Source organism: Zerene cesonia, chromosome Z (genome assembly GCF_012273895.1).
Source record: "Zerene cesonia ecotype Mississippi chromosome Z, Zerene_cesonia_1.1, whole genome shotgun sequence".
In the NCBI taxonomy this organism is placed as follows: Eukaryota; Metazoa; Arthropoda; class Insecta; order Lepidoptera; family Pieridae; genus Zerene; species Zerene cesonia.
This window is the reverse complement of record NC_052122.1, coordinates 10,129,913-10,146,409: the sequence shown is the minus strand read 5'-3', so window position 1 is coordinate 10,146,409 and position 16,497 is coordinate 10,129,913. Positions and strand designations below refer to the sequence as shown.

The following is a 16,497-nucleotide window of genomic DNA, read 5'->3' as shown; positions in this document are numbered from 1 at the left end:
CATTTATTGGGGAAGGCTTTAGGCTATATATTATATACCACGGGCGAAGCCGGGGTGGACCGCTAGTAATAAATATTATTGATGTTAAAGGTTAAAATAAGAATATATGAAATAATAATAAAGTAATTACAAAAAAATATGTTTGGTAACGGTAGGTCATCTATCTAACAATGGACAATATTAGAAGAATGAATAAGTTACGTATATTTTTTAAAACTAAGCCATTTATAGACAATTACAGAAATAGTTTATAGTCACCGTTAATTGGATAGAGCTCTTACAAAATATGAAAGAAGTACATACAAATTTTATAATAGATGGCTGTATCTTGTTTTATTTTGCACTAGCAGCCCATCCCGGCTTCGCACGGGAACATTAATATAATTAAAGAAAATATACAATGTTTTACTGTGAGTTTCTAAAAAAATAACATTTATTGAAAACGAAAAACTAAGACTCCCCTCCCGTACCTCTTCAACGCATAGCTAGCCGAGCGGAGTCTTTTCTAATATTTAAACTCATGATATCTTTTGAATGGAATATGCGCAACATATATGATTAAAAGGTGATATGAAAGTATTGAAGTAGTCTCAAAAAATGATTTATTTATTTTGATAAGGATCAATAAATAGGTACGAATAAAAATCTTTTTCTAGGTGGTATTTTAATATATATATTTTTTTTATAAAAGGACGCTTATTGTGACGTTACTATAAAAGTTAAAGACATGTTATCGCGACTTTTTGTCCTGAAAAATTGTAATACATCATTTTATTCTATCATTAATAGTTTTCGCAGCGCACGCGATTGAAGTAAGTTTTTATTTAATTATTTTTTACAACTTGGGTTAGATTATTCAAGATTTAGTAAGCATCCCTATCTTTTTGAAAATGACACATAGTCCATGTCACTCTGGAATAGGGTAGCTTGCCAACGGTGAAAGATTTTTTAAATCTGTCCAGTAGCTTCGGAGCCTATTCGTTTCAAACAAACAAACAAAAAAATCTAATATTTCCCCTTCATAATATTAGTATAGACTAGTATTGACAATATAACTTGTATCCTTGTCAGTAGGGACTTATCATTACCAATTTTTAAACACTTGAATTTTTTCAAATTAGAGTCAGTGCCAATTAAGAGTGGCATGTTAAGGCCTAAAAATTTAACGCACTCAACAATTTACTAAATTGATGATCAGTTCAAAATTATGTAAAAAGAGTTATAAAAACAACGAGTCTCTTTGTATTCAGTGTGGATATTTATTTATGTAATTTATGCAGCTGTCAAATTTAGTTCATACCTTAGCCTAATATAGTATTATGTTATCTGTGCTTATGACAGAAGACAGGACTACACCACACCACAGATGAAAGTAATGTTATATAAGTACCCTAAATCAATCTTCAAAATTCTGTTGGAACCTAATGAATATTGTACAGTAAAATAATCATTTTTTATGAATTCTCACTTATTTTTATTTCCCGCGTTTAAAAAAGGAAAGTGACAAAGTTTTCTTATCTGCATTAAATGAATTACAGTGTAGAAATCCTTATAAGAATAATTTATTATGGATGGCAACTTTACATGGCATTGACAGCCTTCAGTCTAACTGGCATATAGCAATTAGCAAATAGCAATGAAAATTGAAAATGTTGATGGCGTTTGTGTTTGTTTATGTGTTTTTGTTCGTAAATAAATGAATATTGTCCGACTTCAAAAATACGTGTACGAATTCTCCTGGGGATAATTCACCCCAGAGGGTAATGTTAAAGAAACGATAGAACAATGCAACCTCTTATATCGCCAGTGGGTAAGGCTATTTATGATAAAAGTTATTGATTTTTTACATCGTTATCATATTCAGGACAAACCATAATGGAAACAATTTCACAATTTTTATCGCTATCCTCGGGTATTAATAGTATTTTTAAAATACCAATTATATTTATATATTACGCCTATAGATGATTCATCGATATTAGAACTAATTAATGATTTCTATTGTTTGATAAAACAATTTATATGGTTGTATTCAATTTCTTATGTAATACAATCTAAATAAGTCAAACAAATAATAAACGCCAAATAATTATTTTTGTTTATTAGTAAATATTATTCATATAATTCTTAGATCTATATTTTAATGTCAATATCAACACAATGCTTATGACTTTGATATATTTTTTCATCAAAGTATCGTTTTACTAATAATAGTAACATGTCTTTATGTTACCATGTTATATGCTCTCATTAAAGTTTAGCAATAGTTTTTACTTCTATATTTTTGCAAGTTTTACCTGATTTTATTACAACAGAATTCATCATATTGATTCATTGTTATTATTTTTGTGTTCCATTTTCCATTTTTTCACTTAAATTCATTCACAAACTGCATATATTCCGAGCTTTGCTTTACGACTAAACAGAAATCATGAATCTGTTTGGTTCACAGATATAATCAAGAAATAGTTGTAGTATTCAATGAATATTGATTCATATGGCTATTGAGCCATTTTATACCATCAATATTGTTTCATGAGTGAATTATTTCTCTCATACGCATAATTTAATTATAAAAAAGTTGATTATTTAAAATCATTCTGAAACTCAATACAATTCCTGTGTTGGTTTACAAACACTATTGTATTATCAACTTATGACAGTTGAGAACAGTATCTGATACTGTCAAGATTAAAATAGTTTATTGAATGAAACTTGCAAATAAAGCATTATAGTGTCATAATGGAACATAGGCAGACAGGTAATTCATTTAAACTGTACCCTTTTTATTATTTGTTTTACTTATAATGTTCCTTTTTGTTCTGTTGTATATTTTGATCTCAAATTTATATTATTAATAATCCTATTAGTAAGACACATTCATCGAATAATTGTTATGAAAGCAATTTTAATGTTTAGTTTATCACTTAAATTTTTTGTTTATTCATTGTTATGTCTACTTGGCTAGATAAAATGATGATGACAAACTATCAGAGTAGCAAATAATTGATTATCATCATAATTTTTAATTAAGAGGCAACCAATAAATACATAAAACTGTTATATCCCTTGTGCTTATATTAATGCTGACGCTGATTTTGTTAATGCTAAATCTGATATTTACATTAAGAATAAAAAAGTTGATTTTGCTGAAATGCTCACAGGGATTTCCAATTATTAATTGATTAAATAATTACACTTTTATCTCAAACTTCATTTAGTAAGACTAAGTGATTCTAACAACTTGCTCTGATTAATTATAGTAGCATTAAAAAATTTAACCTTCTTACTACATAGCACAAAAACAGATTTAAAGTTATCAGGTCACGGTTAATAAAATTAGAAAATAACAGATATAATAAAAATTATTAATATTCTCTATGATGTTTAATGTTATAGATAAAAATGCAACATAAGATAAAAAAAATAAATATAAGACCTGGTGGGAATCACAAAAATTGGCAGAAGAACTCTATCCGTATGTGTATTAGTGAGAGTTTTCAAATGAGCATTACAATAGACTAAACATTACTACCACAATATAGTTGCAACTTAATAGATGTTATAAACAATGCCACTCAGATATTAATTGACCACCTTATATGTATACAACCATATATAAAATATTTTTTTACAACTAACTTTTTTATACAATATTATAACAGTAGAGACTATTCAAGCTTATCCATTTAAATGTCACACATTTAATACCTACAGGCTCGAACCAGATGTTAGTTAACAGATAATAATATAAAGTCATTTCATTTATTCACAAGGATTTTACATATTGTGTTTGATAAGTAGTAACGGATATTATTTCACAATTACATTTACATGATTAATTGTAACAAGTTCATTGCAAATGGTTTTTAATGTGCTCATGAAATGATTGAAATTCAAATGAATTATATTTGTGGTAATATTGGATATTTTTATTTGTGAAGGAGTTTTGTGGTGTCATATTTGGGTTCATATTATTATCTTTTATTTAAAGAATGTTGACTAATGTGTATGACATTATTGAAATAAAATTGTGTGATAAACTGTTATATTTTTAAATTAGGTGACTTAGTGATTCTGTTATAGTTCATAATGTATGAAGAATCAGTCACAACTCACAATCCACCAAATATTTCCAAACATCTGACCAACTTACCAAGACACTGCATATTTGTAAATATAAAGAAACAATGATCAAATATCTGCTGAATTTATGTTCATTGATTATATACCAATTTGAAATGATTTAATATATTTCAGATCATGAGACTCGCAGGAGTTCTTTTCAGCGTGATGAAGAATCACAGGCCAGGCCATCAGAAGATACCCCACTCATAAACAGATTTCCTGATAACCACACTATAAGACAGAGGAATCTAGTCACAATAATAACTGTTGGTTTCCTGCTATCAATTTTATTAGCGGGTATTATAATAGGCATATATTTACTCATTCTTCAGAGTAACTCAGGTATGTAATTCCTTTATTAAGTTTAAATTTTAGTGTAAATGTTGTAATATTTTTAGCATGTTTTAAGAGATTACCTTTGTTCGATAAGTGATTTCAATTATTTTTTATTTTTCACAACTAAGCTTTAGATCTTTGAAATCACCCGCCCACTTTACCTTATTATTGTTTCATGATAATGTGTCCTAAGTTATTGTAATAAAACTTGTTTTTTAAAGTATAAAATGTGGTGTAATAATATGTAGGATTAATTCCTGCAATAAAACAATCCTAGTCTTTATAATTAGGTATAAGCATAAAAAACTAGAATTGTTTTATGCATAAATAATGCTTGCATAAAAATGTTACGGTACTCTATATAAATATATGATATGTAAATAATACACAAGGTAAAGACAACTTAAAAGGTAATAAAAAGGGATATTATATATGGAATGTCTCATATTAAGTTGTAGAACACTCACAAGTACAGTTACGGTTTTCAATTAAATATGCAAAATAAATAGAATTTGTTTCCGGTATTTCTTAGAATAGTTTTTTTTTAAGAATTGTTGTTGTTTATTATTAGCTTATATTTAATGCTAGATAATAACGAAATGCTTCACGTAAGTGGGTTAATTAGTTTAAAATATAGAAACCATATATTGTTATGTTATAATATGAAGTCGGCCTATATTTTGCAACATTGACTTGCTAATAAGATTTTTTAAAATTACAATAAATGAATAATTCAGATCGAGAATGGATATAGATTATTATGCATTAATAATACTTAGAACTATTTTTATGATGTGTTTACTGTAATTACAAACCGATGCAATGTGATATGCGGCTATGGCATGTCTCAATAAATGAGTCTCGTCTTATTGTTATTTATACTTGTTGCCTATTAAAATGATATATTTTATTTATATTACAATGTATATATACATTTAAACTGGTAGCTATAGATTATTTTATATCTTAACTAGCATTTCGTAGAATTCGCCCGCCTAGTCAATGGACGTTCCCAGGAGATTTTTGAAAAGAAAACTAACCCTTGTTTTTTCTCATCCAACTCGATTCAATAGTATAGGTGTGAAAGGAGACTTACTTTACGAACGGTTTAATTAAACATTATATTATTTTTTTGCGATTTTAATAACGATTGAAATGAATTTCATTAATAGACTGGAGTATTTCGTTGTTATTTATTCACTATATCAATTAATAATGAGATCCAGATAAGAACTACGTCGGCTCTACTCAGTACTCACTACTTAATTGTTAAAAGGAGTACCACCTATCAATTATTTTAAATAATTTCCATTTTTAGGGCTCAATGATTAAATATTAATGTTATTTATTAATACATTGTTTAAAAAATGGTGAATGAATGGGACCTGCGCATTGTTTTCCTCTACAATGTCAATATAGACTGTTGTCTAAAATTTGTTATAATATTTATATAAGTTAATCTGCATACATATTTATACGATTTAAATTAGTTCGTTAACACTGCTTAATTATAATAATTTATTAAAACCAGAATGAGGAAAACACATTTACCTAAGATTTGACATTTAATTGCATTAATGACACAATAATTTAAATGTTAATAAAAAAATACTGGTTATTGTATTATATTCGTTGTGGATTGAAACGCCGGTTGCTTAAAATTGTAATCGCAAATTGGTGTTGGTTTTTTCCGAATTAAAGATAATGTTATTCAATGAAGAAAAACGAATATTACAGAGAACATTCTACCACCCATCGATGATACGCTCCAAGTTTTGACCGTTCCCCGTTCGAGCGTGGAATCGCTCAGCTTACGAGCAATATACGAGGCCGCGAGTGTGGTTGTGACGCACACAGACACGCGGCAGTGTGACGTCACGGCCGAATGTTTGCAGTTGATTAACGAGATACAGGTATTGTGTTACGGATGTTTATGAAGTTCGCAGATGATTTTTAAATCGATTTTTCTATGCCCGCTCGTTCTCGAAGCCGAGACTTTTTTTATTTCATTAATTAAGATTATCATCGAAAATATTTCTTTTAGTAATATATGATATATTTAAGCTCATTGTATAGGTATTAGAAGTCGAAGCCTAATAATTAATTGTTCAATTCAAGAGTATACTTTAAAAATGTAGTCTCTTAATCCTACTATCCTACTAATATTATAAATGCGAACGTTTGTAAGGATGCGTGTGTGTTTGTTGTTCTTTCACGCAAAAACTGCTTAACCGATTGCAATGAAATTTGGTACGTAGACAGCTGGACAACTGGAATAACATATAGACTTTTTATCCCGATATTCCTACGGGATACGGACCTACGCGATGAAACCGCGGGGCGCAGCTAGGCTTTTATAATCTCTCTTTTATTACCTACTTGAAATTTAATTTCAGACGATGTGACAAAAACTCTTTAAACTCTAATGAAGCGCCTACATGAGTAGTTAAATTATCGTATCACCACTTAAACTCAAACTCGAAACATTTATTTCTTCAATTAGACTTCTTATAGAAGCACATTCGAATCATCTCATAGTTCTAACAATTACCACCGGTTCGGAAAGCGGTGTCTACAGAGAAGAGCCGGCAAGAATCTCTGTGGTGCTATCATCTGTATTTTATCACGATGAAAGGTAAACTGTTTTGCTCATATCGTTATCTCGTCTTTCAGGTGGCGAATAAGAACGAGATGGCATACAACTTTTTGGTGTCATCAAACGGCTTGCTACTCCAAGGTCTCGGTTGGAAGCAATCTATGGTTAACCCTGATTCTACACTTATTGTAGCCTTTATAGGTAAGTTATTAATGCTTACTATATCCTTAAAATATCACTACATAGTATAAAGTCGCTTCCCGTGTCTGACCCTATCTATGTACGTTTGTATGCTTAGATTTTTAACTGCACAACGGATTGGTGGGTTATTTTTTTAATAGTATTGATTCAAGAGGAATGTTAATATGTACAATAAAGCGTGCGAAGCCGCGGGCGAAAATTGTTAGTATTATTGGTATTGGTGACAGTGTTGTTTGTGTTTGTTTGTCTTTCGTTCTGATTCGTCATCACATTTTAACATTGATTATTAATATATCAATATTATCCTGAATAGAATAGAATCAGTGTTTTTTTTTAGTTCGAATAGCCTTCAGTGACTAAACATCGAGAATTGTATTTGTCTTTGCAAATATGTAGGAGAAATAGTAGCCAAGGGTCTTGAGAATCCTGCCTCGTGATTAATATTTTTCTATTCTTTCAAAATTTCTCATTTATAAAGCATTTCAACGCTATAAAACTAAAAATTAAAAAAAAAGCCAAGGGTCTTCCCTACCACCCTAGTAAAAATAGTATATATATATATATATATATATATAATTTAATGACTCATCGTGTCTTTTAGGTAATTTCACAGACACAACGCCGCCACAACCCCAAATCGACGCATTCAATGACTTGCTAGCCAAATCTGTGAGTCGACATTTCCTATCTCCAAACTATAGTTTAATCGGTAGAAACGGTAAACATACTCCCACCAAATTATTTGATATTTTGTCTATAAAAACAGTAGAATAAATACGTTGACGCTATAAAATATATTTATAGAGGAGTTTGTACCTTTTGTGTATCGTATTAAGGTTGATAATAAGAAATTGTAACAATAGTACGTCTGTACAGAGCCAAACAAAAGCTGTATATAAAGTAAACGTTTTACACGATTAATAGTTATACAGTATACTTGTTAGATCTTTGTTGACTTACTATAAAGTATTTATTGTGTGTACGAAATATTGTAAGAGGGCAAGATGGTATGTGATATTTATGCCAACCGATATTTTATAATTAAGATTGTATCTCAAAGGATTAGCCTTTACTTTATATTAATTAGAATTATATAATTCCACATATAAATAATTCGAATATTTTTTACATTACGATGTGATATTGTACAATGTAATATGACACATAATTTTGTATATTAGAATAGAAATTTTAATTTAATTGGTTTTATAAATATATAAATATTATAAGTCTACAATTCAATTGTAGAAATGAGGTAGCAACAAGGTTCAAGTAGATTATGGAAAAAAAACCATAGAGTAGTTATAGTAAATAAGAAAATGTATAGATTTTAATGAAATAATTGACTAGCTTCCCTAATTTCAAGCTTTTAATCTGTGCATTTTTCTTATATAATTATACAAATTTATTTGTGTATTGTCTAATTTAAAATTGTAAGTATATGTACATACTACATATCATAAAATGGAATTGTTAAAATGTGATAACTATATTGTATTTAAATTTTAAATATTAGTCAACCAAATTAGAAACATTAGGTAATTAACGTGTGTCCAAAAACTTAGTTATATTATATTATTGTTATTAATGATTCTTGAATATTGTTGTTAGACTTTTAGTACTAAGTTATATATATATTATTATTTTAATTGTAACAAAAAGCTAGCCATGCTATTAATATATTTAACAATTCACGATATATACGAAAATTGAAAGGTTCGCTTACCAAAAAGGCAACACATTGCTAAACAGCTTAAAATTTGTTTAGTAGATAATACACTTCAAATTTGAGTGACATCTTATTACGCACCCTAGTTAGCAGAGTATACTGGCAGGCACCTAACTTGGTTGCATTAGTTCGCGCATTGTAGACTTAGGTAAGCCTAAATTAGTCAATTTTATGGCTTGTTATTGCTATCAAATATCTTTCGTGCGCCATTATCGTATATGTTTAGAAGAAAGTAAAAGAAAGGAGAGGAATTCTTGAAACGACTCTTGCCAAGTTACGTGCCAAGGGCTATAATGTGGAAACAATATAGAGATAACAAGAAATATTCAGATGTACGTTGCATATACAGATACTAAATGAATAAAATTAAAAAGAGAAATTCTTTTTCCATAGAAGAAATTGGCATTCGACGTGTAAACAATTATTTCAGTGCTACAAGGTTCTTTTGGGTTATAAGACAATGGCAGGCATGAATATAAGGGTTGCCAATAAAAAAAAAACTTTTGTTTCAGGGGGTTAAAAAAGACGCTAAGTCAATTATCTAGTTTATATAAAATTTTTCCGAAATTTTTAGGTATTAAACTTGCAAAAATATTACAACTTCACATAATTTTCTGGAAGTCTTAATCATATTTGTTAGTCAGGTCTGTCGCTTTAGAATTACTGATCGTCTTATAAAGGCGAAAGCGGTTTGTTTCTTAGTTGGTCTTACAGATAGTAACAGAGCGAATCTATTGTATATACATAGCGAGGCAATGAAGCAAATGTTTCCGCTGTGACACATCTAATTTCCATGAGTATTTATTTCCACTGACCGCGTGACCGAAGCTACGCGATTGATCTCTGACTCTTATTGAGGCGTAAATATTTTGACATTTTGTACTATGTAGGTATATTGTATATTTTTACGTGTTGCGTCTCATTTTAGTATAACTTGACTAGATCTGAGTTATATATAAAGGTGTCAGTTGATTTTATTACATTAACATTTCGCATGTTTTGCAATTTAATCCGATTTAAAATGGCTTATCTGTTATCCGCTAATTTAATTTTAACATCGCTTTACCATATCAATTTAGTTTTAATTATTAGAGGAAGATGTATTGTCATAAAATAAATATTTGTTTACTTAAACGCGACGTCATATCAGACAATTTTTAATTAATTTTGATTTTTTGAGATCAAAATTCGAAACCAAAAGAAACTATCAATAGCTTAATTAACTTGGAAAATATATAATAGGGATACGAATGTATATATTGATAAGGGATGTTTGAGGCTTTTCACGTCTGACTTTTCTACAGATAAAATTCAGTATCCATACAAACTGTTACTATTTCGATTGTTATTGTAAGCTTGTAAGCACTCTCACCGTAAATTGCGTGCCGTAAAAAGTCCATAATTCTTTGTTCTAATTTTTAAAAGTCTCCAGTCCCTATCATAAAGATTAAAAATTAAATTGAACTTTATTTATTTCCAATAGATATACATAATTATTACCTTAATTGAGTACAAAGTAATGGTGTTAATTATAACATTAAAATACAAATGTCATATAAAAATAATATGAACTACACACACTATATAGACCTACACTAAGACAGATTGTATCATAGGACCTAATATACCAAACTAAATGTACAATACCTGCTATACCAAAGAGTATATTCAGTTCAGTTCTTCTATTCAGCTTAACAAGTTCTGGTTATGTTCTATTTAGCTGATTTTTCAGTTGAAATTACTGAAAATTTAAAATAGCTAGCATTCGGCCCGCGCCCGCGACCCGAGGTGTTCCCGTACCCGTTAAATTTCCGGGATAAAAACTCCTGCGTCCTTTCTCGGGTTTCCAACTATCTCTGTACCAAATTTCAACATGATCGGTTTAGCCGTTCTTGAGTTATAAATAGTGTAACTAACACGACTTTCTATAAATGTAAGAAAAACATTTTCGTCATAAACTGTTAGATAGGTTTATATATTTATATGTGACTATCGCTATAGACATAAAACTGGCCAATACTATTTAAATTTCTCATTAGTAAATGCTCACTTATTAATAGTAAAATAAGTTTAATTTTAACGCTTTATAAGTCTCCCAATTACTATATTTATAGGTTTTCTACATTAGATTCTTGTCATCAGACTTTCTAAGACTTTTAACAATTACGTTGATTTAGCTTAAATGCGTTCAAGGAAATTAATTAGCTCTGTATTCAGTGTATAAATTTGTTTGCATTTCAAATTTATTACGCATTGGCCTTGGACGTAGTATTAATTTTATCTGAATTATGTAAATGTAAGTAGAATGTAAGTGTTATTAAAATTATGGTTTTGAAATGAGTTTTTCGGGATATATATTTTTCATGTAAATAAATAGACTATATTGAGTTCTCCCTGAATAATTTGATGATATTGTACATTGTTATTACTTGTAGTTGTTATTTTTATTGTATTCCTGCGTATAAATTATAAGATATGATGAATAAATGAATTAAATTGGGTCTGTTTTTTCTCTTCCTATATACAATACGTATTGCTTTTAAATATTAATTAATTATTTAAAGGATTATTAAATAAGATTAAAATTTCATAAAATATGCCATATATGTATGTGGGTACCTACTTAAATACTCTGTCGTCAGTATCGTTTTGCTCACCTTTTCCAGTCCATTCCTAAATTCCCGTCTCCAATTTATTCTATTTGCCTGATTTGCAGAAGTCTTACCTCTACAAATTATTATGGGCAGTGGTGATTGCTTACCATCAAGCGAACAACCACCTCGATTCCCTGATTAAAAAATAACTATTCAATAAAATATGCTACGACGTAAATAATATATTTGTTACCTAAATATCTAATATATAAAATTCTCGTGTCACAGTTTTCGTTGTCATACTCCTCCGAAACGGCTTGACCGATTTTGATGAAATTTTTTGTGCTTATCCGGTATCTATAAAAATCGGCCAACATATATTTTTCATACCCCTAAATGATAAGAGTAAGGCAGAACAGCGTTTGCCGGGTGCAGCTAGTAATATTATAAGGCCCATTGTGCGTGTGTGTGTAGTAAGACTTTTCCGCAGTTTATTGAATAGTTACCTACTACCTTACCTTCTAAGGTTCAAGCTCTCACTCGCTAACTGCGCACAATGATTACGAGCGTCACGCTTATGTATACAAATATTTTTGCAATGTAAATACAATGTTGCGATCGGAGTTTCCTCACATCGCGCATCGTCGCGACCGTGTTCCAATTAATTACAATAATTAAATCGTTTCGTATTCTTACCTAAGTATAACACATGGTCGTAAATATCTAAATCTATAGCATGCCCATATTTTTCATAACTCTCTTTCCGTGTTTAGTATTTACACTAATAATATACAGTGGCATCTTATTTCACTGAATGAATGAATTCTTTTCTGTAGGTTCGGAAGCAGTTATTTTACTGTAAGCTTTGATATTTTTTTCTTGAAATGGTTTAGAGTGGAATTGATTTGGACTGGTAACATTTTCAATATTGAAATCGTTTAAACGTATCTTCATGAAATATTTAAATATCGGTGGGGTAAACAATTCATAGACTTATGTACCTATGTCTGTTTGTGAGCAGTCATAGTGGTTCAGTGGTTAGGAAATCGAACTCCAACCGGGTGTTTAAGACCGTTTGAAAAATTATTTTATATCCAAATTATCTACCTACATCTCCGTTGCTTGAATCTGTGAAGAAAAAAATCGCGAGGAAAGGAGCATATCGAAAAAAAAATGTGTCATCTACCAACCGGCACTTGGGCTTTGTGGTGGATTTTTGTCCACGCCTGCACATGGGAAGCCTGAGTGAGAAAGTTATAAATATGGTCTACGTAACGCCTTAGGCATTTTTCAGCGCAACCGCTTATTAACCAGTATTGTGAAGAAAATTGTATTAGATTTTCACAATCAGCTTTAATGGTTAAAGATTCGTCTTCTCTATTCGCCTCGTGACTCGTCGATATATTAGAGGCGACATTCGTATATGAGTGTCAACGCGAACCCCTATTCACACATTCGTATTCCCTCTGATTACGTCCGAAAAACCGGTCTTAACACGAATACGCGAACCTCAAGACGAATAGTGAGTATTTACACATGCGTGTTCGTTATGTCCGTCTCTAATCGCCTCGCTATTCGCGCGATTGTGTAAATGCGCCATAATAAATTTATGTAAGATCTTAGACCACTCTTATAACGGTCTTGAACAAGTGTAAAATATGTTAATATTACCTAGAAAGTTTCGTCGTTTGACCATGAACGTAGAATTCAGGCATGAAGATGTTTATCGCTTTAAGCCGATTATATCATTATGTAATGTTTGGTAAAGCACGCAATATTACATATGTGTTAATCGATTATGATACTCGGCAATATGTATAGTACGATATGGTTATTACTATTGATCTTTATGAATGATGTATTCAACGTATGTACTGTCGAACTATTTTACGAATTGACGTCTTAAAACAGTACTAGATCCAGCGTGATACATGACGGCGCCAGGCGACCTATATAGCAGTCTTTTTCCCCACACTGGAATACTTATATTGCTAATCTTTCGATTAAGCCATTCGCCATTATGATTTTATATTTAGAACACTGAGTTTCAGACACTTTTTTTAGCTAATGGATACTAAGATAATGGAAACCCATTGTTAAGGTTGTTTAGAGGTCTGAGTTTCCGCTGTTCGAAGTAGATGGCTCAAACCTCTTAACATTGCGCTACCTATATGTACATAATTGCAAGTTAAGTATTACCAGCTGGTGCTCGAGTCAAAAATGCCTGCGCGTGTACGCAGCTCCAAGGGAGCTGTAGGTGACGACCATGACACTTCGCTTAAATATTGTACAAGTTTTCTACCCGGAAGATATTATTGATGAAATCTGCGACTGGCTTGCAGGCCACACATATGTATCTTCTGATTTAGTAGTAATTTAGTTACATTCTGTCCGCTCATATATATTATCGTAGTTATTGTTTATCAGTAGTTTGGTTAGCTGCATCCCTTCGTAGTGGACGTACTATTTATGTGTACAAAACATTATCGTACATCTTTTATCAACCTAACTGTGAAAGAATGGAACTGACTGCCCGCATCATTCTTCCCAGAAGATCTACCTAGGTAGGAATGCCGTTATAGAGACTGTATCACTACTTAACATCAGGTGGAGTTGCAGGCAAATGCCTGGTTGTCTTATGTAAAAACACAATTAGACATGGCTGAATGAATTTCACCCATTACAAACAATAAACTTGTCATGCATATTTTTGCTTATGAAAATTTGTCTCAAACAAATGTATAATAATGTATGATATACGTGGATATATCGACTGAATATTATCCAATAATGTCTTATAACGATTAAGTATTGTGCTTTTGTATGTCATTACGGGGTAGTGAAATAAAAAAGCACAATATACGTTTGTATATTATATATTATCTAATACCTTCAAGGTATTTTGAAATACGACATAGTATATTTGAGTAATTCATGTTTTTTTTGGTCAAATAGTTGTTATACAAAATAGCCACATATTTGCAAATTTTAATTTTAAAATACTTGAATGTTTAGTAAAATTCTTAAATTATTCTACTAGGAAACTAGGATTATTTTTCTAGACACTTAACACAATCTTTTTTAACCGGTTGGACCAGTCACGAGAGTCACACGAAATGCTATGTGTTATGTGCATAAAAAATGTTACTTAAAAAGGATATTAGCGAATTGTAGGCATAGGAGATTGTAGCAGCCTTGAATTTTATGTCGTTATATTATCAATAATGTATTGATAATGCTTTTTATGTAATTTTATGGGAGAATGTCGTTATGTAAGTAACTAATATAGGTATACTCATATTTTTTGGTATACATGTAAATGTATACCAAAAAATATGAGTATACTCATATAAATAATATGGAATACATTTACAACCGTTCACACCCAGAACTCCCTAGCGAACAAACATACCTAGGTATATTTTAAATAGATTTCATTATGCGTGTGTAGTGTTGAAACAAAACCAAGCAATAGTTAATTACTCCAGGTGTAATTAAGATGGACATTGATGTAGTAATTGAAGGTCTATTCTCATGAATTGCACAATGTTTGTAAAAAAGTAAAAGTTGTCTTGAGTTAGTTACACATTTAGTTTCGGGAAAAATACGATACAAATTGAGAGCCCCTGCAGTTTTATGATTTTTGGTAAAAACAGATAAGCAAATAAGTATAATACGTAATTGTAATAACTGATTGTTTAAAATACTGTGTTAGCTAGTGTTTTTTGGTTTTATTAATGACTAGCTGCGTCCCACGGTTTCACCCGCGCAAGTCCGTATCTCGTAGGAATATCGGGATAAAAATGTACTGTCTACGTACCAAATATTACAGTCGGTTCAGTAGATTTTGCGTGAAAGAGCAACAAACACACACACACCCTTACAAACTTTCGCATTTATAATATTAGTAGGATAACAGGATAATTTATTTATTTATATAGGTATCATAGATCTATACATTTCACAACATTACTTATTAACATATATTAAAACGAGCGGTCCGCCCCGTCCGTACATATATAGCCTATAGCCCTCCTCAATAAATGGTCTATCTAATACTGAAAGAGAGATTAGTGCGGTCAAACACTAATCATCATAATTTATAATCATAACAAACAAATCTTCAGCTTTATAATATTAGTAAAATTTTAGTTTACCGACCGTTAAAAGTCTTTAATTTATAAATATACTAGCATACCCGGCCACGCGTTGCTATGGCTGAGTAATAATTAAAAATATTAAGATTATAAGTTATTGGAATAATTAATCGAAATAAAAAATATCTTAAGTTGGCCAAATTTCATAAAAATCGGTTGAGTTGGTGAAGAGTTCATTGGGAACATACATCATGACACTGGATTTTTATATATTAAGATGTAGCTGTTGCACACAACTTCGTTCGCGTGAACTTTGAAAGTGAACTACTGGGATTTTTCCAAAAAATTAGGCTTAATGTACTATATAATACTAATCTTCCCGAATTTCCGTAGATATCTTTAATTTATAAATCTTGTAATGTTACAGATCTCGTTTATTATATAATCGGCAGAAAATGTCTATCAGACTTAACAACTTTTGCTAAGATTTCATTTCTATTTATATTAAAGGGTTCTTGGAGTTCCACATGAGCAGAAAATGCTCATCATGTGGATCAATGTTTATTGTGGGACAATTTTTATACCTCTAATAGTTTAGGTGGTTTGTTGCGATTCTACATTAGGTGTTCCAATTTAAATTATAGCCTATATGTTGCCCAGACTACCTATACAACGAAAAAACTCATTCAATTCATTAGCATATACAAACAAAGAGCCAAACAGATACATTTTCTTGGAATTATCAGATACATTTTCTTATACAAATAACAAATCGAAGTATTTACAGGTATATGATTCACTTTAATCAGACAACAA

At 30.5% G+C, this 16,497-nt stretch overlaps 1 protein-coding gene across 1 annotated transcript; it reads left to right on the top strand.

Annotated features, from left to right (window-relative positions):
- Window positions 1-1,623: 1,623 nt before the first annotated feature.
- On the top strand, window positions 1,624-11,490 carry LOC119835775 (peptidoglycan-recognition protein SB2-like). The gene is made up of 5 exons (XM_038360761.1): window positions 1,624-1,810; window positions 4,261-4,470; window positions 6,202-6,377; window positions 7,138-7,261; window positions 7,863-11,490. The coding sequence occupies exons 1-5, from the start codon at window positions 1,786-1,788 to the stop codon at window positions 8,033-8,035; spliced, it is 708 nt and encodes a 235-aa protein (XP_038216689.1). The 5' UTR covers window positions 1,624-1,785; the 3' UTR covers window positions 8,036-11,490.
- Window positions 11,491-16,497: the final 5,007 nt, after the last annotated feature.

Bases quoted from the DNA above. Each gene is read 5' to 3' on its own strand.
- LOC119835775 (XM_038360761.1), top strand. From the start codon at position 1,786: ATGCAACCTCTTATATCGCCAGTGG. The intron at 1,811-4,260 runs GTAAGGCTATTT...AATATATTTCAG, and splicing joins ACCTCTTATATCGCCAGTGG to ATCATGAGACTCGCAGGAGT. The intron at 7,262-7,862 runs GTAAGTTATTAA...CGTGTCTTTTAG, and splicing joins ACTTATTGTAGCCTTTATAG to GTAATTTCACAGACACAACG.